Raw genomic sequence first — 27,988 nt, 5'->3', positions numbered from 1 at the left:
TCCCCCTAGGTTTACTACATCAACTTCACGGACTTTGCCAGCTATGAGGTGGTGGTGGATGAGAAGCCCTTCTTGCAGTGTACTCGCAGCATCGAGACGGGCAAGACCAACTATAATACCTGCTACACAGCGGGCGTGTGCCTCCTCAGAGCCCACCAGAAGATTGCTGTCAAGATGGTGCATGCCGACATCTCCATAAACATGAGCAAGCACAGCACCTTCTTTGGGGCTATCCGGCTAGGCGAGGCCCCCGCTTCCTAGACTCTCCCCGTCTGGGAGGCCAGGACACCTGGGGCCACCTCACCATTGCACTGCTTTGGATGGAGATGTAGGCATATTCCAGCCAAAGAGAGATAGAGAAGAGAGCAAGAGGGCCAGTTTTGCTCGTGGTCTATTTATTCCCTAACCAGTGGCTTTTGGGTGAGCCAGGTAACAGGGACCTGGGCAAGGTAGTGTGTGGGGCGCTGGCCTTGAGAGGATCAAGCCAGTCTTTGTAGACTCAGTACCACTGGGTTCAGGCTGAGGGGTCACCCTCAGGCTTGTGGCCTTCAGAACTCTGCCACCATCAGCTTGGTGGTGGCAAGCAAGCACTTCAGGGCAAGAACTGACAGAGACAAGAACCAGGGAAGGAACTGTCAAAGAGGCCCTTAGTTCAAATCTTCACCCTCAGACCCTTGGGCAGCAACACAAGGAAATAGAGTAGAGAGCCCTGGTCCATTAGGATTCAGAGGTCAGAGCCCACCTCCACCAGTTCCTAAGTCTCTTCCTTGATGTCTCCAGGAGGTCACCTGGGCTAGGTAACCTCTGCAGTCAGTCAAGATGAGGGATTGGCCTGGCTGGCTTTCTTCCTTTGAACCTCTGCTTCTGGGCTGACTTGTGGAACTTTCCCATGATACAGTGTGAAGGAACTGAAGCAGGAGGGAGTCATAAAAGGGATTCTTGGGATGACCAATGACTGAGAAGAGTCCCTTCCTGGGTTTCCAGGCTTTCAGGCTTGCCCCAGCATGTTCAGCAGATGGGACCATGGCCTTCTCTGTTTCCAGGGCCGTCCTCAGCTCTCAGTAAATTAATGAGATTGGGTCATGCACCCCCCCCCCACACACACACACACACGCACAATCTATGCATCCCTGGCTGACTATGGCTCCTATTCTCCCACCAAAAAAGCCCACTTCTGTTGAAATGGACTCCTAGTCTGAGACCCAGAGCTTTTCTTATTCAATGTGACTACGCACAAAAGCTTTCATTCTGCTTCGAGGGTTGGGCCTACTGGCCAGGGCTTGGGCCAGATGGCTTCTGGTCACCCCTCAAAGGTCATATGAACTAGGCCAGCTGACGGACTCAAAAAGACAAGATGTGGGGGAAGATTCTCCCTCCCTCATGAGGCTCAGACACCATCCAGGATGCCTAAATGGGAGCTAATGGAAAGGGAAGTGGCCCTGGAATGAAGGGACTTGGATGCAGATCATGCTTCTGACACTATAAATGGGGCCTTGGCCTAGTTGCTTTACCTCTCCAGGTCTTTGGTTCCCTCAGCTGGTTGGAGGACTTGCGGCAGTCTTCCTAGCAAATGAACTTTGAGGAAGCTCCAGAATGGACTTGGAGTTAGTCATTTGCTGATTCCCAGAAGGCCACTCTTGCTCAGCAACAATCGTTCCCTAAGTTACTTAGCCTGGTCCAAGGCAAACCCCCATCAATAAATTGGGGCAGACCAAGGCCACCAGTCAAGACTGATGCTTTCATTTTCTTGAGTGTTCTAAAGTTTTTCTTCTATTCCTCCCCTCCCCCACTGCCTGGCTCTCCCAGAACCTGTGGGATGGGGGGAGGGCTATTGGGCAGGGAGAGCCATATCTTCTATATCCATGGCCAAGTGGCAAGAGGGGCCAGAGCTTGCAGTCTTTAGCATCTGCCACCATCTTCCAGAGGCTAGTGACAGCCTTCAGACCTAGGACCCTGCAGCTGCCAACCCAGTGAGGGCCTCCCTTCTCCTGAAAAGCTCATTGCTCATGATCTTTTGGATGGTCAGACACAGAAGAGCTCAGACAGCCAAGTGAGCAATCCACAAGAGAAAGACAACAGAAGCCTACTAAAGAAATCCAAAGCCCCAAGAGGTGCAACTCTTGGCAGGACGGGCCAGTCTGAGGGCTGCTGGGGCTTCTGTACTGAGAGAAAAAGGGCCATTAACCTTCAGAGCCTATGTTGCCCCCACCAACTCACATAAACTGAACTGTGGGCTATGAGGGAGGTGAAGGACCAAGGGGCCCCACTGGCAAGAGCTTGATGCCCAAGAAGAGACAAGGAAGTGGAAATGACACTGGAAAGAACCTTGGAGAGCTCTAGATTCTCTGGCTTAAGACCTTTCTTAAAGCTCCATTCTAGAAGTACACAGAGCAGGAGCAAGATACAAGGAAAGGGCCAGGGCTCCCCTCCCTGCTTCTCTCAGCCCAAAGTGTGAGGCACAACATGGGGTAAGGTGCCCCAGGCAACCTCCCCCACTCCCTTTCCAAAGAGAGCCTGGGGAGGATGGGGCCTCTGTGGTTGCTGTGGCAAAGTTCCTTTGCATTCAAAAGAATGTGGAGAAGTTTGGGGCGTGCCTCACTGACCTTCTTTCATCTCTGAAGGCTGGAAGACTAAAGAAAAAATTTGAATCCCCTTTCTGCGCCCCCCCCAAAGTTGTTGGAGAGGCCTTTCTCTTTCATATCATGGCCTCTAATGCAATAAACAGCATGTGGCTTGTCCACTTGACCCACAGAGGCTTTGGCTCACACGGTCCCACCAGCAGAGACCAGGCCCAGGAAGTGGCCAGGATTCCCTGCCTGGATCCCATGCCCCACCCCCTCTAGCTTCTGCTGTGGTCCTCTGGTGGATCCTTATGCCAATTCCAATCAATTCAGCACAGGTTTTTGAAGTGCCTACTATGTGCCAGGCCCCAGGATCCAGCAACAAGTTTAAAGCAGTCCCTGCCCTCAAGGGGCTTCCTTTGTCCAGCTAAAGCCCAAGCAACCTCTTGTATCGTCCAGCCCTTGGTCACCTTGGAGCTGGGGAGGTTGCTGCAGTCAATTTGGGGTCCTCCAGCCCTCTCTAGACACTAAAAAATGAAACTAGCTTTCCTGGGACTCTCCATTGTTCTTGAGAATTGTGGCTTTATTACCTCCCAGCAGCCAGAGCCCAGATGGGTCTCGGTTCTCTGGGCCATGTTATAAATAGTCACCATATAGGTTTTATTTAATCCATTGTTAATAAATCTGCTATTCAACCAAAGTGAGATGTAAGTTCCATGTGGGTCCCACCAGGCTCAGCTTTTTGCAAGTGAAAGGAGGACAACTGAGCATCCAGCCTCCCCTGTTTGCCCTGAGCTGGCCTACTAGCAGGAAAGACCCAAGAGCCCCACAGGAGAAACTAGCCCCCAGACACCCCGGTGTCCAGAAAGAAAGAGGCAAAGTTCCAGTAGACTGAATGCTTTTTAGAGTTGGGGATGCAAGGGCCTGTGGGCCAAGGTCCTGTCCCAGTCACTAGGCTTTCCCTAACACCTACCTTGTGAATCATAGGTCAAAGGGAGCGCACCCTACCTTTCGGAGTCCTTCCTCTTCCTCACATTTGGTATCAAGCTCAGGGCAGAGGTGCTGGTAAAAGCTGGGGGCTGGGAGGCCCAAGTGCAAGGCTGTAGGAAGGAGCTTGGGATGGGAGAGTGCTGGAACTGGAGGCCCACACATGCCACCTCTCTTCTGGGTCTCCACACTCTGCTCTTGAAGCCACATTGAGTCCCTCCAAGAAGGGTTGGGGAATCCAGCACCTCTTTACTTGGATAGGGTATCTCTGGGCCTCAGTGCAGGTGGGTCAACTAGGCCCAGCAGATGCCCAATGTGGGAGCACAGGCCCTCTGCAGCTCTATGTATATCAAGTATACATACTATGTATATAAGCCAGGTTGTAAGTTTGTATAAATGATTGGTTTGTTCTTGGCCAATAAAAGCATTCCCCCTGCCATGGGAGGTTGGACTCATTTGCAAAGTGCTGGCCCCTGCTCTGTGAAAGGCACATGGTCGTCTTGTTACCCAGGGAAGGAAAGAACCAAGTTGTCTCCTAGCCACCAAAGCCCAAATAGCAAGGTGCCCTTAGCCAACATCCTCCCCCTCCCCTGACCTTTTCTCCAGGTGGTGTCCCTTGGGTAACCTCCAAGACCAGGCCAGGGCCCAGGCCTGAACAACATGCAAATGGGCCTTTTTCCCCCAAGCAGTGGTTACTGAGTCTACCCAACTGCTGAGTTCAGGATCTCAGCATGCACGACTAGGGCTTTGGGGCAGCCAAGTGCCAAAGTTCCTGAGAGTCCCAGGATGCTGAAAGACCAGGAAAGAGCTCAAGGCAGTCATGTCTCCCCCTGGGTGTCTGGGTGTTTCTGCAGCTGCACCCTAGCCATGGAGCTGGGGCTCTGCTCTCTTCAGAAAATGAACCTCCATGGGAAAGGCAACAGCTGCTTTCTAAGAGCTTAGGAGGATGAAGCCTCAGTGACAAAAAAAAGCTAAGCCCAGGCTAAATGAGCTTCTTGCCTTGGGCACTCCCTCATTGCTTGCTGACAGGGATGGGCATGGTAGAGGCGAGAGCTCCAGACAGCTGCAGCTGTTCTAGGCTAAACTTACAGACATGGTGTAATGAAATCACCAGGTCTTGAGTCCTTTTTTAAAAAATTCATTTTGAACTTAAATACATAAAGACAAAAAAAAAGAGAACATTATAAAATCATGAATTTACATTTCACACTGTTTACTGGGAGGGAGGGATAACTAAGTACTAGACATCATTTTCAAAGCTTCTCTGCTTTCCATGCTTCCTTTTCAATTTTCTTTTATTCTCTGCTGTGTCCTTTGTCTATTTTTTCCCTCCCGCCCACCCTATCCTGGACATGGCTACCATTAGTCACAAATATGTGTGTGCGAGTATGAAAACCATATTGTACATGCTTCCATTTAACAGTTATTTGTCTGAAGGAAGATACCAGCATCTTTCTTCACAGATGAGTATTTATAATACTCAAATTGACTTAGTCACTCAAAGTGTTCTTTTAAGGGAAGAATTTAGAACCAAAGAAGATATAGAAAACATTGCAAAATGTAAAATAGACCATTTCAGTTACATAAAATTAAAATTAAAAAATGAAACCAAAATTATAAGGCAAGCAGAAAACTAGGGGAAAATTTTTGGCAACAAATATCTCTCATAAAGGCATCATTTCTCTATAAAGAGAACTGAATCAAATTTACAGAAATACAAGTAAGGCATTCCTCAGGTGATAAACGGTCAAAGGATATGAACAGGCATTTTCAGACAAAGAAATCAAAGCTATTTATATTCATATGAAAGAATACTCTAGATCATTATTGATCAGAGAAATGCAAATAAAACAACTCTGAGGCAGCACCTCACACTTATCAGTATGGCTAATATGACAAAAAAAAGGAAAATGTTGTGGGGATGTGGGAAAACTGGAACACTACACATTGTTGGTGGAGTTGTAAACTGATCCAGCCATTCCAGAAAGCAATTTGGAATTATACCCAAAGGGATATAAAAATGTGCATACCCTTTGATCCAGCAATACCACTACTGGGTCTGTACCTCAAAGATATCCAGAAAAGGAAAAAAGACCTATTTGTACAAAAATATTTATAGCAGTTCTTTTTTTGTGGTGGCTAAGGATTGTAAATCAAAAGGAAGCCCATCCATTGGGGAAGGGCTAAACAAGCTTTGGTATGATTGTGATGGAATATTATTGTGCTATAAAGAATGACAAGCAGATTTCAGAAAAACCTGGACAGACTTACATGAACTGATGCATGGTGAAGTACAGAACCAGGAGAACATTATACATTATAACAGTAATATTGACCAAAGAATTCTCAGCAATGCATTGATCCAAGACAACCCCAAAGGACTAATGATGAAGCATACCATCTGCCTCCAAAGAACTAATATTGATTGACTACAGACAGAAGCAGGCTATTTCTCACTTTTCTTTCTTTTTTCCTTTTATTTGAGTCTTCTTGTACAAAATGACTAATATGGGAATATTTTATATTTAAAAATATCATAGTTGCATGTTTTTGAAATGTTGCTGTTACTGTATACAATATTCTCTTGGGTCTTCTTGTTTGATTCTCCATTATTTCATGCCTCAGAGTCTTCTTAAGAATTTAAAGGGAAGAGGGTAGCTAGGTGAGGCAGTGGAGGGAGCACTGGTCCTGGAGTCAGGAGGTCCTGAGTTCAAATCCAACACATTTAAAACTTAGCTGTGTGACCTTCAGCAAGTCACTTATCCCATTGCCTTGAAAAAGGTTTTTTAAAATTTTTAAAGAAACAATTTACAGGAAGCCCACTGGTGAAATGGTGGACTTGTCCCCCAAAATGGGGAAGTGGTTGTGATAAACTTTCAGCAGGCCCTAGGGCTGCTTGACCTTCCTTGATTTTTATCCTATATTCTAATGGAACTCTGGGAGCCCCAAATCCAGTGGGCTTATTTCCATACTAGGAAAGCAGACAAAATCTAGAATGAAGGGACAGGCTGCCAGAAGAAATGTCCATTAAGTCTAACTTCCTGGGGGAATAGCAGCTGAGTTCCTGACTTGGCCTATCTGCTAGACTGCCCCCTTCTCACTTCCCCTATTTGGGAGAATGATACAGCCAGACCACACTCTCAATTTACCTAGGTTCAAAGTTTCGGGGTCAGATTTAACTCATCTTTCCCTCTTCCTCATCCTCTCTGTTGTATCTACCCAGTCTCTCTCTTGGTCATCTGCTCATGTCCCTCCTAAGTCCAGCTTCTTATTGCCTCTTGCCTAGGATATTGTAAGAGCCTCCTAACTGAACTCCCAGTCTCCAATCTGCGCTCCATGCTGCTGCCTTGTTCAAAAAACTTCATGAGTTTCCCATGTCCCCAAGATAAAACAGCCTGGCATTCAAGGCCCTGGGTACTCTGCCACTCCCCTACCATCTTCTAGCATTCCCTTTCATAAGTCAAAGCTCTATCCAAACTGCATTGCTAGCTAATCTTCCTCTGCCCTCACCATCTCCATGCCTTTGCATATACCTCACCCCATCACTGGAATAGATCTTCTCCACATCACCACTGACTAAAATCCTTTCCCTTCTTTCAAGTTCCAGTTTGGGCACCACCTTCTCTGATCTCTGCCCTTCACTCTTCCACAGCCTACCTCTCTGACCTCCCCTTTTCTTAGCTAATATCTAGTCCTGTCCTTGAGTTGAGAGACGAAGCACTTCCAAAGGCCCAACCCAGCCTGCTCTGAACTAGTTCATCTGAGTTTCTGCTCCAAGGTCTGTCCTTTGGGACCAGAACAAAAAAGACTTTTCTCTCTTCCACTGAATGGCATTTCTTGCAGAACTGAATAATGCTTTACAAATAGCAAGCACTTTTAATAGGAATTTGAAGATAGGGATCCTCCCTTTTTTCATCTCCGTATAGCTTCAGCATTCAGCCCAGGGGCCCTGCTATAGATACCTAACAAGTGTCAGCAAAGTTGAATGAAATGGAAGGTGAGATAATTTTGAGAGGAAAGCCCTGGGTGGCCAGGAGGGAAAGTGGTGAGAATGATCAGTATTGCCTTGCAGGAGGTCTTCCTAAGGTTCTAGACTCACCACATCACTCACTTCTCCCTCTTCAATCTTTTGCCTTCTGACTTCAGACACTGAATCAGTCGATACACATGTTAAGCATTGCATACCATGGCGTTTCTGCTGAGGCCAACGTAAGTACAAAGTGCAAGAGCTAGAAGACGTCTGATTCTCCAGGGATGGAAGAAGTGCTTCAAGTGAAAAACAGAAGGAAAATGATGTGACTAGAGGCAGAGGCCCTAACCTGGGCCAGGAAGTTGGAGGGCAAAAGGATGTGACAGTAAAGGAAGGGAAAGACCATAGGCCATATGGGCAAAGGACACCACCCCAAGGAATCTAGAAGACCTTGCTAACAATGACCAAGTCCTGGGGAATATCCCAAAGACTGTTTTAGCACTACTGCTGCCTCAAAGTAGAGGAATCAGAAGAGAGGAGAGTATTTAGAGACTCATTTGCCACTACAAATGATGGTGTCTAAGAGCAACATATGGACTGGGGGGGGGGGGCATGAAGAAACAAGGAGCTCTTGACCAGGAACTGAATAATCCCTATAGTCAGTAAAATGCATTTGCCAGGAGCCTTGGAAATCTGATGGCCCAAAGCTGAAAAGGGAGAAAGAAAAGTATCTACATCTATCTTGGCCAAGACTGATATCAGAAAGAGTAGCAAGTGTAGAGCAGGAAGAATGGTGGGAAAGGACCAGTGGGTCAGGAAGCAATATCCATGAAGAGAAGAGAGCCTGAGATGCAACCTCAGATGTCTAAATGCAAATATACAGTGTAGGTGCAAAAGTGACCCCAAGGTCCTAGTACAAGGAGGTAAATGTGATAGCAGAGGTGGCACTAAAGCTTGGGATAGGCCTTGTGACTGGAATAAAGATAAAAAGCTGGGGGGAGAGAGGAAGTGACATCCTATATGGAGATTTGTAAGACTCAAGTGAGGAAATCTAGGGAATCCAGGGGTGAAGGAAACAAGGCAGAGTGCATTAGGATGAGGATCGACAGAAGGAGGAATGGAAGAGGCATGGTTCTAGGAGTTACTTGAACAGAAGGAAGAATTAGACATTGAGTTCTGGAAACATCCCAAACTTAGTTCAGAAACATGAAGTCAAAATGATGGCAGAGTTCAACTATCCAGACTCTTGACAGAGCTCCAATGAGAGCAGAGAAGCTAGAGTGGTCATGAGAGAAAGCAGAATGAAGACCATGACAACCAACAACCTGCTGAAGGAAATAAGGATGTTGGCCCAGGCCATAAGGGGTACACAAGGGTTGTGTGTAGGTTTAGATTTGTTCTGCTTGATCCTCAAAGGGCAGAACTGAGGACAGTGGGGTGCGTGTTGGAGAAGAGACAGAAAGAGAATTAAGGCTTGATGTCAGGAAACCAACCATTGGGAGCTGTCCAGGAATAAGTTTACAGAGGGTCTTCAAGCACAGCCCAGATGGTCACTTTTTGGGAAAGAGAAGTTGGAAAGTGCCCTAGGGGTGACTTTGACCTCTAAGATCTGTAATTCTAAGAAGTGTGGCCTGTGTTCCCAAGCTTCACTCTTCTACTTTCTAGTTCTCATACTTTTCTTCGCTGTTTTTGCCATTGCTGATCATCCCTCCTCTTCAGTGCCAGCCTCTTTGGCTTCCATGAGCCTCCGTTTCTTTTGTTTTCCAACCTCGATCACCACTCCTTTTTGTCTCCTCTTGATTCCCTCTGCTCCATCCCTCTACCTCAGCCTCTTCACTAGCACCAGCTGGCACAAGTCGAGTGATTTCCAAGCATCTGAGCCATCTTTGCCTGGAGCATCCTGATTTCTGGAGCTTCTCTGAGCCTTCTTTTCTTTCTTCCTTTTGCAGTCTGTTGGTGGCAGCACCACCCACCTAGCCATGCTCATGAGACTAGGAGGCACGTTTGGTTTGGAGTTCACTCACATGTCCCATCAGTCATCAGACATTGTTGACCATCTGAAGGTCGGCCTTTCGTTAGCTCTTAGCTAAACAGTCACCACAGCTTCACCCACCTATATGCTACAGCCTGCTTAGTCTCTCCAGTACAGTGGCATGGATCTGTCACTCCAGTGCACAAAACTCTTCAGAGGTTTTGTCATTGCCCATCATCTCAGATCCAAGCTCCTAAGCTTGGCATTTGAGACCTTCATGATCTGGCTCCAATAGCATTTGCAAGCTCACGCTGGGCCCCCTCTCATGCTCTCCATTCCAGGGATGCCTTGACATCCCTGGAATGCTGCCTTTCTTTTCTGGTTTGGGGGCCTCTAGAGATGCCACTCCCCCTGCCTGCCATGTCCTCTTATAAGGGCTCAGCTCCAGTGCCTCAGGAGGTGATCCCTACCCACCCCACATCGAGACGTGATCTCTCCTTCCACTGACCGTGTAGCACTTTATATGCCTCATATGTACCTGTATTCATTCTCTTGCATATAGTAGTTGTCTTTGTCCACGTTTTCTCCCCCACCAGACTGGAAGCTCCAAGAGGGCAGGCCCCATGTCTCGGAGAATGTTTGTATCTCCCCCCCAGACCCTGGTGTGTATTTGGCACTTAATAAATGCTTATGGAACTGCATTTCAGTTGGCATTTTTATTGGATGTACCATGGTTTTCTAGGCCCACCACAGGTGTTTGCCACCACCAAATGAGAAATCCTGAGCTCCCTATTAACCCTGTGCCTTGCCTGGTCCTGCTTCTCTGCCTCCACAAGCCCAAGGCTGGAACTTCAAGAATCAAGATAAGAAGCATTGAAGCAGTCACCTGGTCCAAGTGGAAGAGGCTTTGAACTCACTTGGTCTGCTCCCATCCACCCCCCCACCTCAGTCTCTGTGTCCCATGTGTCCACCCACATCTCCCCTCCCTACATATCCTCATCTGCTCCTTCAACATCTCCCTCCTAAGCCAGGGAGCTTGCTGCTGGGCAGCTTTCAGATAACCTCCAGTTCCTGGGTCTCTGAGATCCCATATTGGACCTTGTGTTCATCAAACAGCTTCTGCAGGGCCTTGATGTACAGGGTGTGGTATTTGTCCACTATCTCCTGGCTTGGATTCTCAATCTTGGGGATTGGTAGGGGCTTCCCAACTGCCAGGGCAGAAAATGAAGATGGGAAGGCATCAGAATCACTCCCTCCCTCCCTATAGAAGAGACTATAGCCATCAAGCTCTAGACCTAGGTCTTCCCTCCCCTTCCCTTCTCTCTTTTCTCCCCTCCCCTTGTCTTTCTTCCTTTCCCTTCACTTCCCCAAGAGGCCCCTGACTCTCCAGACTCTCTTACTGTGAAGGATCATAGACATCCCTGAGTCCAAAGGAGTTGTTGCTTTGGGTTTCAGGATTAGGTGGGCACAGAAGGTGGACAAGACAGGAGGAGGAGGAGGAGGGCAAGAGGAACCTAGGGTTTGGAGCTGACAGGGTCTTTGTTTTCCAGATGATACTGCCCCCAAACCTGCTTCCCTTTGCTGTCCTGGGGCCCTGTCTTGGAAACTTTGGATCCCTTCTCTCCTCCCCACTTTCACACTACTGAAGCCCCAAGAGCATTTCCAGTTTTCAGGTACCTCTCATTTTGCCAGAATGCCCACTCCTTCCACATATGCCTCAGTAGATAGTGGCTTCCCCTGAGGCTAGCCTGGGGAGAAACTAGGGGCTGGAAGCCTTTCTCCAAGGCCTCCTAACCCAGAGAAGGGACTCACTGATGGTGGTGATGGGCCGCCTGTAAGGTAGAAAGCCCCAGGAGTTCTCAGTGAAGCCACGACCATAGAAGGCACAGGGGTAGATGTGCACCAATCTCTGAAACCACTCCTGGAAACGGTTGACCCAACCTCCTGGGGTGAAGATGTGCTGATTGTAGGTTTCATTTTCTCCAAAGGAATAGGAGGGAACCAGGGCCACCCTGTGGAGATAAGGAGGGAGAACCAAGAAACAGGCCCCTATAGCCTCAATCCTTTGCTTCCCTACCTGGCCTATGGCTGGACCCCAAATGCCTCCCCCGGGAAAAGGAGAGGGGAGTTGACTGCCATGGAGCTGGGCTTTGCCCCTTCTTCCTTCACCCACAAGGGGTGTGAATGGGAATCTTGCAGGCAAATTTGCCCCCTTCCCTCACTCTACCACTGTATCCCTCAGCCCAGACTCTATCCATGCCCCTTCTGAGACCAGTTGTCTTCACGTGAGCCTCTTCCCCTGAGCCCCATAAAGTCCTTTCATCGCCACCTAAGGGCTGGCAAGAGTGAACAAAGACTACCCCACCCCACCCCACCCAGGCCCACCCCAGGTGAGGCCACCTACCCGTGACATAGGGCCATGTACACAAATCCCTTCCGGTTCTTCAGGACAAGTGTAGAGAAGCCAGGCCTGCTATAACGACATTCAGCCAGACCTCCCACCACCACCACTAGAGCATTGCCTGAGTCCTTCCTAGTCAGCAGGTAGTTGATGGAGGCCCGGCTCACAGAGCAGGCTCCTAAAAGTTAGAGAAGCTTAGAAGGGTCACCAAATTTGTACCCAGCTGCCCCCCCCCCACAGGGAAGAGCAGGCTAAATCTGAGCCAGGCAGGGCCAAGCAGGCTGGACCTGGGCCAGTCAGGGCAGAGCAAGGCTCATACTGATTGGAGCCTGAGTGCAAGGGCTTCATGAGGCAAGGACCTGGCCCAAGGCTCTGCAGCCTAGAGTCTCCTCAGGCAAGGGATAAAACTGGGAAGCATGGTGAATCGAGGACAATGGCAAAGTTGGCTGCCCTGATCTTGGGTGGACAGATGGGGCTCGTAAGCACTAACTACAGAATCCCCTCATTGGTTCCCCATTGGGAAGAGATAACACCAGTCTCCACAGAAGCATCAGGAGGTCAAAGGCTCCAGCCCCAAAATGATGTCTAGCTGAGTAAAGAGACCAGAGGGACACCACTGTTCCCCAGGGAGCTCAGGGTGGCAGGTCTTCCAGGAGGCCTCCAAGTCCCAATCACACAAATTCAGAAGAAAAGAAAGAACAGTATCCATTAGCCCAAGGCAGGGCCTGCTTTTCCCATGCCATTCAGATTTCTCAAGACCAAAGCCTCCCAAAGAATGGTCTGCCCTTTCCCTGGCTCTGCCATTGAGTCCCCCAATGCTCTCCCAGAATTTAGCTGAGAAGAGAGCACCCCCCCCATCTGCATGGAGAAGATGAAACATCTGCCCAGAGGTCTCGGCAGGCAGTACTGCCCAGCCCTGGCCAGCCCAGCCTGGCCCAGTCCAGGGCTTATGGATCTCCTTCATGGTTCCCCGGAAGCCCAGTCTGACATACACCTAACCCTGGGGGCTAGGCCTCGAAAGTTCTCTCTCCCCAGTTCTAAAATCAACTCAGTTGAAGAATCCAACTGACTCCAATCTGGTAGATCAGAATGAGAAAGGAGATGGGAATGGGAGGGAAAGGCCGTGTATCCTAGCATCCCAGAATCCAAGCTAGAAGGGGTCTAAAAGAAGATTATCCGCACTATGACATGCTCAACAAATGGGCGTCCAGCCTCTATATGAAGACATACAGGGAGAGGGAAGCCAGCCCAACCCAGCCCTGCCCTGCCTAGCCCACTTGGAGTTAGCCCACTACTTCCCAGGGGCTTGTTCCTGCCCTCAAGTCTAAATCTGCCTACCTGCACCTTCCCCCCATTTCTGTTCCTGGTACTGCCTGTAGAGCCACATGGAGCAGGTCTAGTCTGGCTGTCTGGTCCTCCAACTATCTGAAGAAAACTGCCATCATTTTCTCCCCAAAGACTTCTTGCCTCCAAGTTAAATAGAACCCAGCTCCTCCTTGCCCTCCTTCATGTAAAGGCCAGTCTGCCGATGTCCTCTCGAGGCAGTCACTCCTTCCCAACCGACTCTTTTTCACCAAACCTACAGTTAAGAGTCTCCCCCATCCTGTATTTCTGCAACAAGATGTTTTGGATGGTAGTCTAAGGCGGGACATTTGTCCTGATGAAACTATCCCTAATTAGGTCCAGTCCAATCTTTTGAGGGGTTGATGCTGCCATCAGTTTTCTCCTCTTGTCTCATGATATCTACATCGTGCTGAGTATCCCATGTGCCTTGACCTAAGTCTTTCCTATGAGTGTTGGACACAATCTTACTAATTATTGGGGCAAGCATGGCTCCAACAGGGCGGGCAGGTTGACAGAGCTGTTCATGCATTACTTCCTGTGATTCTAACTTGCCAGGAAGAAAGAGCCCTGAGGCACTCCACCAGAGATGCCCCTGCTTCTTTGTCTCTTCAGAAACAAATGTGTCCCCAAGTGGGTCTGCCTGTTCCTAGGTGGGGTAATGATTGTGAGCCCTTCTCCCCCCACCCTGCCCCACCCCTTATCACCTGTGCTAAAGCTTAGTCACCAAGAAACTCACCACTAGACATCACATATTCCCTAAGGAGAGGCACCCAGAAGAAGGCTCCCAAGGTGAGTATGTATGGGGTGATACCAGGGAAGAGCTTGGAGAAGTTGGAGGCATTTGTAGCAAAGTTGCAAAAGGAGCTGTGGGCTAGGAGTCCATGGGGATGGCTGGCGATGATGTAATTGTGCTTTGGGGATAGGTCCTGAGTCTTCACCAGCTTGGGAGGAGGAAGAGGAGAGAGACTGAGTCAGGAAGGGAGACCAAGAGGCAACCAAGGATCAGGGCCAGGCTGAAAGGAGCTACTCACTTTGATGGGAAAGTAATCTCTGTATTGCTTCCATAGGCACCAATTCCTTACCCAGTGTGACCTCCGACCACCTGCAAATACAGCAGAACCTCCCCAAGCTCTTTGGGCCACCCAGCAGCTCCAGAAAGCAGTTCAGGGTCAAAGCTTGGCCCCAACAGAAGGGGATCCATCTCATAGCACCCGAGGCTCTCAATGCTCCATCCCTCTGCTGGAGACCTCCAGGCTACTGAGCATGACTTGCCCCATTTTTCCATACTGGAGGCCCAGAGCTGGATAGAATCTAACTCAAACCTGGCACCTGAAGCCAGCCCCTTGGACTATAAGCACTTTCTCCCACACTACCCACTAGGCCAGCCCTGGAAATGGGGCCCAACTGGGACTAAGCACCCTTTCTGGCTTAGGCTTCTTTCCTGGGCCATGCTTAGGCCTCTCCCCCATTCCAGTACCCCAACAACCCCTAGAAGGCCCTACCTTTCTCAGGGGTCTTCCAGTCAAAAATCAACCAGATGATTGTGAACCCAATCAGTGGCCAGTAGGAGGTGAACACCACCAGGTACAGGTGGAAAAGGAGCACAATTATAACTAAAAGAACCACAGCAAAGCATTGAAGGGTTAGTCAGCTACACACACACACACACACACACACGCACACACACATGCACACACACATGCACACACACACACACACACACAAGCACACACAGACACTTGGGGTAGAGAATCTCAGAGCAGGGACCCTAGAACACAAATTTCAGAACTGAGAAGGAGAGAGTAGGGATGCTTAGAACACAGGATATCAGGAGGGGGAATAGGGAACCTTGGAATGCAATGTCAGACCTGGGAAGGGACTTCACAGGAGAAAATGTGTTTGTGGAAGTTGTGGCCCAGAGGGATTCAGTGACCTACCCAAGCTAGTGGGGGAGCCAAAACACAAGATTCAAACCCTGTTGTTCTGTCTCTAAAGCATCTCCCCTCCCCACCCCAACTAATCTAGGCCCTTGCTCAATTATACCTAGACACCTACTCCAAGTGCACATCCCTTTTCCAGTACATTGGCACCGAACTACAACCAGCTCTTCTTCCCCCTCCATCCTCTGAGATCTCAGTATTCTGCATCCTGGTCCTCTCCTTCCACCAGCACCGGCTCCTTTGTGACTTAACAGGCCCAGCTCTAAGGAGGCTCCCTGAAGGAGGTGAGGCCTTGGCTCTCTCCCCTCCAAAATATGACAAACATTCTTTGAGAATAGGTAATGGGAGGAAGGGCTAAACACAGGCAAATGATTGGACAGGCCCAGGGGTTGAGAAAAGGACTGGTTTGCCAGTGGTGGGAAAAGGAAAGGGGAACTGGAAAGTCCCTGACTGTGTGTGTGTGGAGGGGGGTAACACCCTCCCCCAGAAGACTCATCAAACTCTAAAAACATCTGGATTCTCAGGTTCCAACAGCAAGCAATTCAAATAGTTCAGAGGTGTGTGGGAGTCCCTGCTACCCTCTTCTACTTGCATTTTGGCCTCTGGGCCTCTTCTGGTCCCTCAGTCAATTCAGCCCAATTCCAACACTAATTATAGTTTCATCTTTAGGACCCTGTGCCAGGAGCTGGGGATGGCAAGAGGAAAAGAAAAAACAGGCCCAAACCTCACAACTGCTCCAGAAAAACTATTTGAGGGTCGAATGAGAAGGGTTTAACCACCAAGTGGGTCAGGAAACATTTCCCAACCCAGATATAACTTGGGTTCAGGGGGTCTGAATGGGCAGTGAGGGGAAGAGTTGAAGGGCCTGAAGATGCCAGGGCCTATAAAAGCAAGCCCAGGGAGCAACACAAAGGCCAGATTGGATGGCCTGCAGTGGGAAAGCTGCATGCATGCAGGCTGGGGAGCACCAGAGCAAAAAACCCCAAAGGTAGGTAGGCTGCAGCCAGATTGGGAGGACCCTTAAACACCCAATAGTCAAATTTGATCTTTTTACCTAGAGGCCATAGGGAGTCACTGAAACTTACTGAGCTGGGGAGTAGTAACTCGGTAAGCCCTGAGCTTTCAGATTATTTTGGCACACATGAAGGACAGACTGGAGAAGGGGAAGAGACAGCAGGGAAACTTCTCATTTCCTCTCAGATCATCATGCCTGTGTTAGACACTTTATTTCCTTCCCAGCCTTGACAAATCCTAGCATTAAAACGTTCCACAAGGCACCCTCCTAGCATCACACATAATTAGAGGCAAGCCGTGCAAATGAAAATAACTCAGAACAATCACCTCATACCCATCACTGGCTAAGATGACAGAAAAGAAAAATGACAAACACTGAAGGGCGGGGTGGGGGGAGCATGCTGCATTCGAGGTAGAACTGAGGACTTCGCTAACCATTCTGGTCCTTTGCCCCAAAGGCAGTAAGCTATTCCTCCCCCTTGCCCCCCAAAATGCTAGGGCCTTTTACTCAAAGAGATCAAGGCAAGAGAAAAAGGTTCCATATGAACCTAAATATTTAAAGCAACTCCTGGTATGGTAGCAAAGAATTGGAACATGGGTTAACAGATTGTAGTGTATGGATATAATGGAATACTATTGTGCTACAAGAAGGAGGTGGGTTCAGAAAAACCTGGGAAGACTTCAATGAACAGATGCAAAGTGAAGTGAGCTGAGTCAGGGGAACAAGTTCTGTAATAGCAACAAAACTGCAAAGATAATCAACTGCAAAAGACCCAGGAACTCTGATCATCTCCCAATTCCAAAGGACTCAAAACCAAAAATACTGTCTTCCAACTGAAGGCCTCAGGGAGCAGCTGGAAGTATATTTTCTGTTCTTTCTTGCTTCTCTCTCCATTATTTTTCTTGCTATTAAAGACTACAACTAATATGGAAATTTGTTTTGTATGATTTCATATTTGTCATGAACTTTCTATTGTTTGCCTTCTCAATGGGGGGGCAGAATTTGCAACTGAAAATAAAATGATATTGATTAAAAAACACCCCAGATACCTACCTTTTACCCTTGAATCCCTTGAGCCCTTCTCCTACTATTCATTGCCTGTTAATCAGTCAGTTAATAAACATTTATTAAACTTCATCTCATTGGATTTTCACCACAAAGTAGGTGATGTCATTGAAGTGAAGCTAGGTGGCACAGTGGACATAACACTGGCCTTGGAATCAGGAAGGCAGGGGTTGGATTGGATCTCAGACACTTGACACTTCCTAGCTGTGTGATCCTGGGCAAGTCACTTAACACTGCCTCCCATCCACAGCCATCTCCAGTGGTCCTGATTCAGGTGGCTCCAGAGGAGAAAGTGAGACTGGTGACTTGGGGGAGAGGGTATGTTCTGGCAAGACCTTGATGTCATGGTCCTCTTGTAGAATGAAGGACTGTGAGGAATGTAGGTTGTTTGGCTTCCAGAGAATGTAAGAGGAGATTTTTAGTTTAAAAACTATATACAATACTGGGTTCTGCCTGGGCTTGTGCCTAAGTGCAGATATGTGAGTATAAGACAAAAGAAATGACCCTGACCCATGAGTGGCTGAATGAGGTCCCCTCACCCAACATTAAACCTTCTTACCAGGGGGAGGTCAAAAACCCAGCTTCAACCAGTTAAGCCTAGATCATCTAGGCTCCCTCTCCTTTGCAAGTGTACCTGCTCAATGAAGTCCAAACACATTACCAAACATTCCCCTGCACTCATTAGTATAATGACCAGGGTGAGGAAGAACATTATTAGGGGAATGGTATGGGGTAAACTTCTTGATTAGATTCTAACCCTGACCAAAGGCTGGCACAAAGGGGAGGAACAAGCCTTTCCAACTATATACAAGACAAGACATTGTCACACTTCACTGCCTTTTTCTGCTAGGGAAACTGATCCTTTTCTTTTTTTTTCCTTTTAAAGATTTTATTTATTTTGAGTTTTACAATTTCCCCCCTAATCTTGCTTCCCTCCCCCACCCCAATCTGATAGAAGGCAATCTGATAGCCTTTCCATTGTTTCCATGTTGTACATTGATCCAAATTGAATGTGATGAGTGAGAAATCAGATCCTTGAGGAAGAAGAATAAAGTAAAAGAGATAGCAAGATCAGACAGTAAGATAGCAGGTTTTTTTCCCTGAATTAAAGGTGATAGTCCTTGAACTTTGTTCCAACTCCACAGTTCTTTCTCTGGATACAGATGGTGTTCTCCATCACAGACAGCCCCAAATTGTCCCTGATTGTTACACTGATGGAATGAGTGAATCCATCAAGGTTGAACATCACCCCCATGTTGCTGTTAGGGTATACAGTGTTTTTCTGGTTCTGCTCATCTCGCTCAGCATCAGTTCATACAAATCCCTGAATTCCCGTCCCTCCTGTTTTCTAATAGAACAACAGTGTTCCATGACATACACATAGACCACAGTTTGCTGAGCCATTCCCTAAATGAAGGACATTTACTTGATTTCCAATTCTCTGCCACCACAAACAGGGCTGCTATAAATATTTTTGTACAAGTGATGTTTTTAACCCTTTTTCATCATCTCTTCACTACCCAGTAGTGGTATTGCTGGAAACTGATCCTTTTCTGCGGAAGTTATTAATAAACTGTTATATTAATCACTCTGGACGATGTAGTTATAATTACGAGTCATTTATAACAAGGCTTCGACCCTAGGTCACTGTCCTTCATTGGCTCCCATTCCAGAAAAGTCACCAAACCATTTTGACTGGGTCCACTGCAAATTCATCTTATCTAGCTTCAATTAACCCTTATTGCTGCATGATGATTCATTAGAAAAACCCACTCAACTCACAAATCTCTGTTTGACTCTACAGTCACCATTTTAACCTTTCTCTCTCCTGAACCCCCCAACCCCTCCCCTACTGACCTGCTTCTCCAGATAGCCTTGCTTTTTGCTTTTCTGAGAAAAACTGAGGCCATCAGCAATTGGCTCCCTCCCCTCCCTTTACACCTTCCAAAGCCCTTGCCCTCTTTGTTTCAGTTTCAAAGGAAACCAAGGCTAACCAGTCTTCTTGGCACCCCTCTCAGCTCCTCTGGAAGCTCTTCCCATCAAGGATTCCTTCTTTTGCTCTCATCTCCACTCTTTACTCAATGTCTACAAGTTCACTTCAGTCCCACCATTCTTAGAAAATGTTTGGTGGTAGCTAGGTTGTGCAGTAGATAGAGCACCAGCCCTGGAGTCAGTAGTACCTGAGTTCAAATCCGACCTCAGACACTTAATAATGACCTAGCTGTGTGGCCTTGGGCAAGCCACTTAACCCCATTTGCCTTGCAAAAGCCTAAAAAAAATGTCTCCTTGGCCCTTCCAGGCCCTCAAGCGCTTCTTCCCTTCTCTAATTCCCCATATCTACTTCCTCACCACCCATTCACCCTTCAGCTCCTTACAGGCTGATTTTGAAGGCCAGTGAGTCACAGAAACTGTTCTTTTCAAGGTCACCACTGATCTCTCTCTTTTTTAAAAAATAAATTTATTTATTTTTCCAACTACATTCAAAAATAGTTTTCAACATTCATTTTTGGGAAAGTTTGAGTTTCCCATTTTTCTCCTTCCCTTCTCTCCCTTCTCTTCCTCCTCCCCCTTGACATCAAGTAATCTGATAGAGGTTATGCATGTATAACTACCTTAAACATATTTTCATCTCCATCATTTTACAAAAGAAAAATCAGAAGAAAAGCTAAACAGAATTGTGAGAGGGCAAAATAAAAAACAAAGTATAAAACAAGTTTTAAAAAGTGAAAATCATATACTTTGGTTTGCATTCAGACTCCATAGTATCTTCTCTGGATGTGGATGGCCCTTTCCATCATTTTGGACTCTGCTAACTGCTCCTCACATCCTGGAGCCTCTTTCCTATTCTTTTCTAGTTCTCTTATTTGTCTACCTCTACTTTTCCCTCTCTTCTGGGGAATCAGAATCCATCTGCTGCCTGAGGGTGGGTGTCCTTCAATGGCCCTATCCTTTCTTTTCTCTACCCTCTCTCCTTTGACAATCTGATCACCTCCCTTGAGGATCATCTCGATATCCAAATCTGAATCTCTCCAAATCTGAATCTCACTTCTGTCTCTATAAATGATGGAACAATTATTGATCTGCATCGGGGCCAAGAATATCCTGGGGGGGAGGGGCACTAAAATCCCAAGGCCAGGCCAAGAAGGAATTTGTCTTTCTCTCTGTCACTTGGTGAGCTCATCTACTCCCATGAGTTTTGATGCCATATGTATGCCGATGATGCTCAGTTCTCTATTTCCTGCCCCCACCTCTCTCCTGAATGCCAAACCTGCCAAATCTCCAACGGCTTTTGGCCACACCTTGAACTGGATGTTCAGGAGACTCTCTGAAACTCAATATGTCCAAAAAGGAACACATCTTTCCTCCTAAACCCTCTCTCCTTACACATTTGTTGTTACTGCAGAGAGCAACATCTTTCTCCCAGTCCCCCAGGCTTTCAGCGAGAGTTATCCTAGACTCCTTGCTCTGTCTCCCACCCCATAATACAAGCTGCTGCCAAGGTCTGGCCATTTCACCTGTGTAACATCTCTAGAATATGGTCCCCTCTCTCTTCAGATTCTGTCACCCCTCTGGTGCAGTCCCCCATCACCTCTCCCCTGTACTAATGCCTGCTAGGGGAGAGGCCCTGTTTGTCCCAAGTCTCTCCCCACTCCAGTCCATCTTCCATTCAGTCATTAAAGTGGTTTCCCTAAAACAAAGGTCAGATCATGTCACAGTCACACTCAATAAACTCCAGGGGCTTCCTCCTGCCTCTAGGAACAAGTAGAAAACCCTGGCCCTCTCCTCCCCTTCCATCCTTCTTTTCCTTCCTTCCATCTTACCCTGGGCTCCTAGTTGTTCCCTGAACAAAACCTTCCATTGCTCAGCTCTCTATTTCCCTTATGAGGAGTTTGCTTTGGGCACACTTCTTTGCATGCTGTCTCTGCCTTTAGCTTGGAAGTTCCTTGAGGGCAGAGATTTCTTTTGCCTTTTCCTGGCCCCAGTGCCTGAGAGTCGAGCACACTGAATTGAATGTAGTCTTGGTCTTCCTTCGACCATAGTACTAGCCAAAAGGAAACACAAGAAGCCAAGGCTTTGGATAAAACCATGAAGTGGCCAAGGTTACTGGCAAGGGCCTGGAGCTGGGAGCAGCCTGCAGTCCTGCTTTTGAGGGTGATGTGAAGCAGGTCCCTCCTCTCCCCTGGAGCTTCACTCCCCTCCTAGGAGAAAATGAGGTCCCCACCAGCTCAAGGAAAGCTTGGTCAATGGCATGATCCTGGGCCAGCCTCAAAGAGTAAGAATCAGGACTGACCAGTGTCGAGTCCGGAGGAGGGACCCAGGCCGACATCAATATGATGCATAAACTGGTTCATTTATTGATCACAGGATACATACTTTTATACTCTACATTTACGTAACCAATTACATAAGCGTTTTAGCAAGCATTTTTTCACATGCATACCTTGTGTATGTCTTAGGTGATTGTTTTGAGAACCAAACAGTGTTCTGATAAACAGAGAGAAGATTGTTTTGAGAACCAAACAGTGATTTGATAAACAGAGTGCAGAAGGTAATTTTCTCAGAATGCGCTATCTATCTGAGCCTGGGAATACACCTCCTTAGCTCAGACATGCAGCTACTCCCTTATCTAAGCTCTGAAGTACATCTTGCTCGTTAAAGCACATAACTATTTCTGTGTTAACCCTTCATAGCTCTTAGCCTAGAACACATATGATACAACAGACCAGTGATCTGAACGTGGCCTGGCATCTGGAACTGACCTTTCCTCATTCTCTTCCCACTTAACTCAGGGGAAGAGGAAAACTCCTTGCTCCCAGGTGATACCTGCAGGTCCTCCACCTCTCTTTTGTGATACACTCAGTACATACAGAGCACCATCCAACAGGGAGGTATCTACACTGTCTCTGGACTATCTGGATACTCCCTTTCTTCCCTCTATGAATTCAGTCCCTAAGTCACAGTCTTTCCTTCCCAACTCCTGCCTCCATACTGGGGACTTCAAGAGATGCTGACCCTCCTTCCACCACCCTCCCCTCCCCTCCCCTCCCTCCCTTCCTTGTTTCCAGAGCCCTTCTCCTCCCCCATATTCATCAACTCTAAAACGCCTTCCTCCGATCACAATGCCTTGCAACTCCTAACCTTGCTCTTCATGTACACCAAGACCTCTAGCCTCTCAGCCCCAGTTCTTTCTCAGACCATCACCCCGGGCCTGACTCTGCTTTCCTCTTTTCCCCATCATGACCCCTTAGTGCACCAGTTCAGTTCTACATTGCCCTCTTCTCTTAAGTCTTTTGCCCCCTTCTTTTTACCTATCTTGCCCCTCAAGGCCTCAGCCTTGGATCACTCCCATTCTTGGCTGCTTTTGCTCTAACTCACATGCTGCTGAACAAAGCTAGGAAAAAAGCATAACCCTGGGATGACTGGGTCCATTATAAATGTATGTTGCTGGACTCTCTGCAATGGGGAATGCCATCTTATCCAGAGAAAGAACGTGAACCAAGACCAAGGACTATTCCCTTTAATTTAGAAAAAAACTGGTCTCTTATTGTCTGATCTTGCTCTCTCTTATCCTTTTTGTTTCTTCCTTAAAGATATGATTTCTCTCTCATCACACTCAACCTAGATCAATGTATACCCTGTAGAGACTGCCTTCTGTGGGGGGTGGGGGGAGGGAAGCAAGAGTAGGGGAAAAATTGTAAAACTCAAAATAAATCAAATCTTTCTTAAAAAAATAAATATATGTTGCAGAATCCCAACAGGGCCCTCATTCCGGCAAGGCAATTCTTTGATGTCCCCAATTAATTTCCTATCCCACTGTCCAGAATAGCCCTTCCAAATCTTGTCATCCTTCCTCAGTTTCCTGTGGCTGCTCACCCTCTTAGCTGAGATCCTTACCTCATATTTCAGTGAAAAAATTGAAGCCATCCACCAAGATCACTGTCTTCCCCCTCCCCCACCACATCCTCCTATGTCCCAGATGTCTTCTGCCATTATCTCGCCATTTAAACCTGTCTTACATGAGGTGGCCCTTTTCCTGGCCAAGGTCAAGCCCTTGACATGCCCAAGTGATCCAGAAGGGACCTGTGAGTTCACTTAATCCTGAGCTATAACTGGGGTAGGAGAATCAAGGCTTTACCCCCAGTGTGCCTGGCACCAAGGGCATATGCCTCTCTTCCAACCTCAGGGTCCTCTGACAATCTCACACAAATGCTTCCCTAAATATATTCTACACTCACCCAGCCCCAAGGTCACTCTATTCAAATAGTGCCCTTCCCATAGGGCCTGGTGGCTGACACATTATCACACCCCAAGGTCAAAAGAGGCACTGCTGTAACATCTGCCCTCCCCACTGGACTTCCAGCCTAGGGCATCCTGTCCTGATGGAGGAGTGAGTGAATGCCAGTTCACTTAAACCTGTACTCTTCAGTGCCTTCGAAGCTTTGATGTTCCAGGTCCCTGCCATCTGTCACCTAATTCTATACCAGGGCCTGTCCTAGCTCTAACTTTTTAAGTCTTTTTTTTTTTAGGTTTTTGCAAGGCAAACGGGGTTAAGTGGCTTGCCCAAGGCCACACGGCTAGGTCATTATGAAGCGTCTGAGACCGCATTCGAACCCAGGGACTCCTGACTCCAAGGCCAGTGCTTTATTCACTGCACCACCTAGCCACCCTAACTTTTTAAGTCTTAAGAAGTCCTTTCTGGCTCAGCCATTTGAAAAGTATGTGAGCTTCTGACTGATCATTTGCAAGCAGAACCCTGGATTTTGTCTGCTCCGGCTTCATTAAAACTAAAACCTGTCAAAGTCACCAGATAGCTTCTGACAACACAAAGGACCTGCCTGGCAGCTAGAGAGCAGAGAGGGGACTTCTGGACTGTCAGAGGAAGCTTAGCTATCCTGTGTGGGAATAGCTGCAGAGGCCAGCTCCAGCCTTGGAGCTAACTTTGCCATTTGGGCCAGCTGCACAAAGACTTAGAGCACAGCCTCGTTCAGCTTGAGGAAGACAGCCTGCTCAGTGTGGAATTGATGAGCTTGGGGTTCAAAGTGATATAACGTAGAAGCATTGGGACAAGTCAGACAGAAGGTAAGAAACAGAGGAAGATCTCAGGGTCTGAGTGGCCAAGTGGCCAATAGGACTTAACCATGAAAAATGATGATCAGTAAAGCGAACCCCACATTTGGAACATTTTTTAGTGAAACTTGATATGGGGTCTGTGAGTTTGGCCTCCCAAAGAGCTAGGGGGAGAGTCCTAGGCCTACAGTCAGAAAGATCTGTGTTAAAATTCATCAGAGCTTTATGACCCTGGATAAATCACTTCACCTCTGCTGACCTCAGTTTCCTCGACTATAAAATGGGCATAATCGGAATACCTTGCTCCCAAGATTGTTGTGAAGATTAAATGAGATCATCATGGGGCAGCATTTAGCACACAGTAGGCACTATATTAGTGCTTATTCCCTTCATCATTGAATCTAACCCTAGACATATCTTGGCAGAGAGAGACCTGGAGCTACTTCAGGGTTCAATAACAAAAGAAGACATGGAAAACTGGGAGGGGAGAAAACTGAGAGACTCCAGTTCTAGATGAGGGGAGAGGCCACAACCTGGGAAGAAAGGCTAAGCTAGCAGAGATCACTCAAGTCAAGCCCCTCATTTTATAGCAGAGGAAACTGAAGCCAAAAGAGTACCACAATGATAGCCTAATGCTTGGCTTTAACTCCAAAGCTCCTGGGCTATGCCAATAGAAAGATTTGGGGAATACCATAATCAGTCCTCATCTGACCCCATTACTCCCCTGCTCAAAAACCTTCAGCAGCTTCCTGTTACCTTTAAAATAAAATATTGGTTCTTTAGCCTGGTATTTACTGTCCTCTAAAAAACAGGTGGGGGGTGGGAAGGGGGAGGAGAGAATGACTGGAACAGCCCAAGCAAAGGAAGGGAGGGGGTGATCTTTGCAGCTTATCACAGTCTGGCACAGACTAAGTCTGGTGACTGACAGTATATGAGAGGCAGAGAGAAGGCCCACATGGTTGGATCATCCAGTGTGGGAAATACTACTCTCAGGGTTACTCATCCAGTAAGGGTCTGAGGTGGGATTCCTAACCCCAAGCTAGTGCCCTATCCACAATGCCATACTGCCTCTCCATCTCAGAAGCTGTCACCAAGTCCCTTCCTCATGGAGGCCTCACTTAAATGGCCCCAATGGGGAAAGCCCCCTTTTTTAAAGTCCAGAGCAACAGGAATTTCCATAGCTTCTCTGCAGGTCTACCCCTGGTCACTCTTCCAGTCCTGGCTGTTGGCCACTGCAATGAAACCAGGCAGTAGCTGGTTGGTACTTTTGCCAAAGGAGGTCCCACTGCCCATAGCTCTGCCTCCCTAAACCTGGCTATCCCCATAGATCTAACATGCATCCATACAGCGAGAGACACTGGCCCTGACTGAGGACCCTCTTCCTCCAAACAGACATCATCCATCTATCCATCCATCCCTCCATCCATCCATCCATCCTTCCTTCCTTCCATCCATCCATTTATCCAGTGGGGACCATGGGTCCTGTCCTGCACTGGACTCACCAATGAGAAATGCACTCAGAGCCCACTGGAAAATGGCAAAGACCTCCAACACTGCCTTCAGGTTCTTGGATATGGAGCCCATGGTGTGCAGCTGGAGCCACAGGCCTCCTCTCCTTGTCTTAGCTCTCCCAGACTCTCAGGTGCACACACATACAGAGGCTCATTCACCGACCCAAGTTCCAGCCTCCCTGGCCACCCACCTGCTCTTTTACCTAATTCAGCATTGCCCCTCACGTGGTATAACTCCACTGGGGATTGTGACAGCCCCTTTCTTCACCTTTGCCTATGGAGAGACACATCTGGGAGGGGCTGGGCCAAAGGCAGGATTCAGAAAGTGCCAAGAAAGAAGGGGGAAGGCACAGGAACTGAAAGGAGTTCCTGAAGTTGGGCTGCTGTCCACACCCACCTCAGAAGACTCATTAATCTGTGTGTGGGTGGGGTGTGGGCACTAGCTACCTCTAGAGTAAGCATGGAGTCCATGTTTGTATCTGTCCTGGAGGGACTCGTGTGTGTGTGTGTGTGTGTGTGTGTGTGTGTGTGTGTGTGTGTGCTGCACATGTATTTGAGGAAAGGATTACCATGTTAGGCTATACTGATGGGGAAACACAGGGACATATAGAGCATGATTTCTCTCCTCAGAATGTTTGGGGAGGAAGTACAGGGAACACCAAGCTAGGTCTATGGCCTGGGGGGAATCAGAAAAGACTCTAAAGGTCATGGGACTAGAGTTGGATCTTTCTTGGAAGGACTAGACTTAAAACAAATAAAAAAAGAAAGAAGGAAAGCCTTCCAGTTGAGGAGAATGGCAAAGACAAGTTCAGAAGAGCACATAGCTGGTGGGACAACAGAGACTAGAGAGGAGAGGGCCAGCTTGCGGAGGGCATGTAGGCAATAGTCAATCACTGAGGGTTTCTGAGTAGGGAAGTGACAATGGGTAATGGGTACGCAGTTTTAGTATTAATTCCTCTCTACAAGATCCTGAGGCTTCCACAGCCTGTGCATGTACAGAACTGTATCACCCATGGACACTTAGTTGAAGCTACAGGGCAAGTGCCAGCTCAGCTGAGCCACCTTGCCTATGGGTGTAATGATGTCACTACCCAGTTGACTTGTTTTTCTTTTCTTCCCTCTAACAAACTGACCTCACAGGGTCGGGACGCAGTGTTCCCTATTTGGCTTTGGTGTTGTGGTTCTAATATTCATGGAATATTAGAGATGAAAATGACCTTAGAGGTGAGTTCGAGAGAAGGCAACTGAGTTCCAGAGAGGGGAAGTACCTTGTCTAAGGCAACAGTGCAAATCAAGGTCACAGTGCAAGTGCTACAGTGCAAGTGTCCACTATGTTTCCTAAGGGAGTCCCTGGGGTTTGGGGGAGGAGTGGAAATTTGAGAAGTAGACAGCAGGATCCTCTTCTCTCTAGCACTGTAACTAGTTATTTGTGAGTCCAGGGCTGGAATAGAAAATGGAATTCCCTTTATCTAAGGGTGAGCATGATAATGGCATATTTTCAATTTTTTAACAAAATATTTGCTATCTTTTTTTTACATCATCAGACTTTCTCCCAGTTTCCTTCCCCCTCCTTCCCAGGGAACCATCTATATAACAAACATTTTAATGAAAAGAAAAAGAGAAAGAAGAGAAGAAAATCAGCAGAATTCATCTTATATTGAAAAAGTGAAAATGTACATAATAGTCCTCAAGTGGAGCCCCCTAACTCCTCCAAAGAAAGGAAGGGGTCACTGTTATCCTGTCTCTTCTTTGGGTCCAAGCTTTGGACTCATTTTGCAAAATTCCTCATGAGTTACTTTGTGGTGGTGGTTCTGTCCATCGATATTGATGAAGCCATTGAGTATGTTGTTTTCTGAGGCCAGCTTCCTTTCCTCTGACCAGTTCAAGTCCAAGTCTTTCTAAGCCTCTGCATTCATCGCACTGATCATTTCTTCTAGCCCTGTCATACTCCATCCCAATCCTCTCCTTTAGCCAGGCCTCGCTAGATGGGCAGTCACATTCTTTCTAATACCGTGCTGCTATGAATATGCTATGTCTATGGGGCTTTCCTCTTATTGGTGACCTCCTTGAGCTGGGAGGTATAGTTATTCTACACCCCCTCAGATTTGCTCTTGAGGGCTAGTGCCTCCTTTCTTTTAACTTTTCCACCTCTCT

The 27,988-nt window shown here is 47.5% G+C and overlaps 2 protein-coding genes across 3 annotated transcripts in view; one reads left to right on the top strand and one right to left on the bottom strand.

The window, feature by feature from the left end:
- Positions 1–10,209, top strand: part of EDA (ectodysplasin A) — a 193,180-nt gene extending 182,971 nt beyond the window's left edge. Inside the window, exon 8 of the mRNA XM_074201865.1 lies at positions 10–10,209. Coding sequence (XP_074057966.1) covers positions 10–261 — 252 coding nt within the window. The 3' untranslated portion in view covers positions 262–10,209. The remainder of the gene's footprint in view (positions 1–9) is intronic.
- Positions 6,112–26,022, bottom strand: AWAT2 (acyl-CoA wax alcohol acyltransferase 2). 2 transcript variants are annotated; one of them, XM_074204343.1, is made up of 7 exons: positions 25,826–26,022; positions 14,738–14,848; positions 14,267–14,337; positions 13,972–14,176; positions 11,895–12,069; positions 11,303–11,502; positions 6,112–6,252 (listed from the first exon to the last, which is right to left on the bottom strand). In XM_074204343.1, exons 1-7 carry the CDS (start codon positions 25,905–25,907, stop codon positions 6,170–6,172), a joined length of 927 nt encoding a protein of 308 aa, XP_074060444.1. In that variant the 5' UTR covers positions 25,908–26,022; the 3' UTR covers positions 6,112–6,169. The 2 variants fall into 2 exon arrangements, with proteins under 2 accessions (XP_074060444.1, XP_074060443.1); XM_074204342.1 differs by lacking the exon at positions 6,112–6,252 and adding an exon at positions 10,128–10,698.
- Positions 26,023–27,988: the final 1,966 nt, after the last annotated feature.

Source organism: Macrotis lagotis, chromosome X (assembly GCF_037893015.1).
Source record: "Macrotis lagotis isolate mMagLag1 chromosome X, bilby.v1.9.chrom.fasta, whole genome shotgun sequence".
NCBI classification, from domain to species: Eukaryota; Metazoa; Chordata; class Mammalia; order Peramelemorphia; family Peramelidae; genus Macrotis; species Macrotis lagotis.
Note: the sequence above shows the minus strand (reverse complement) of the source record. Positions and strands in the feature narration are given on the sequence as shown.

Coding starts and splice junctions, on each gene's coding strand:
- AWAT2 (XM_074204342.1), bottom strand. CDS start 25,907: ATGGGCTCCATATCCAAGAACCTGAAGGCAGTGTTGGAGGTCTTTGCC. Junction 14,177..14,266: donor GAGATTACTTTCCCATCAAA/GTGAGTAGCTCC, acceptor CCTCCTCCCAAG/CTGGTGAAGACTCAGGACCT. Junction 10,699..11,302: donor GCGGCCCATCACCACCATCA/GTGAGTCCCTTC, acceptor CTGCCCTGGCAG/TTGGGAAGCCCCTACCAATC.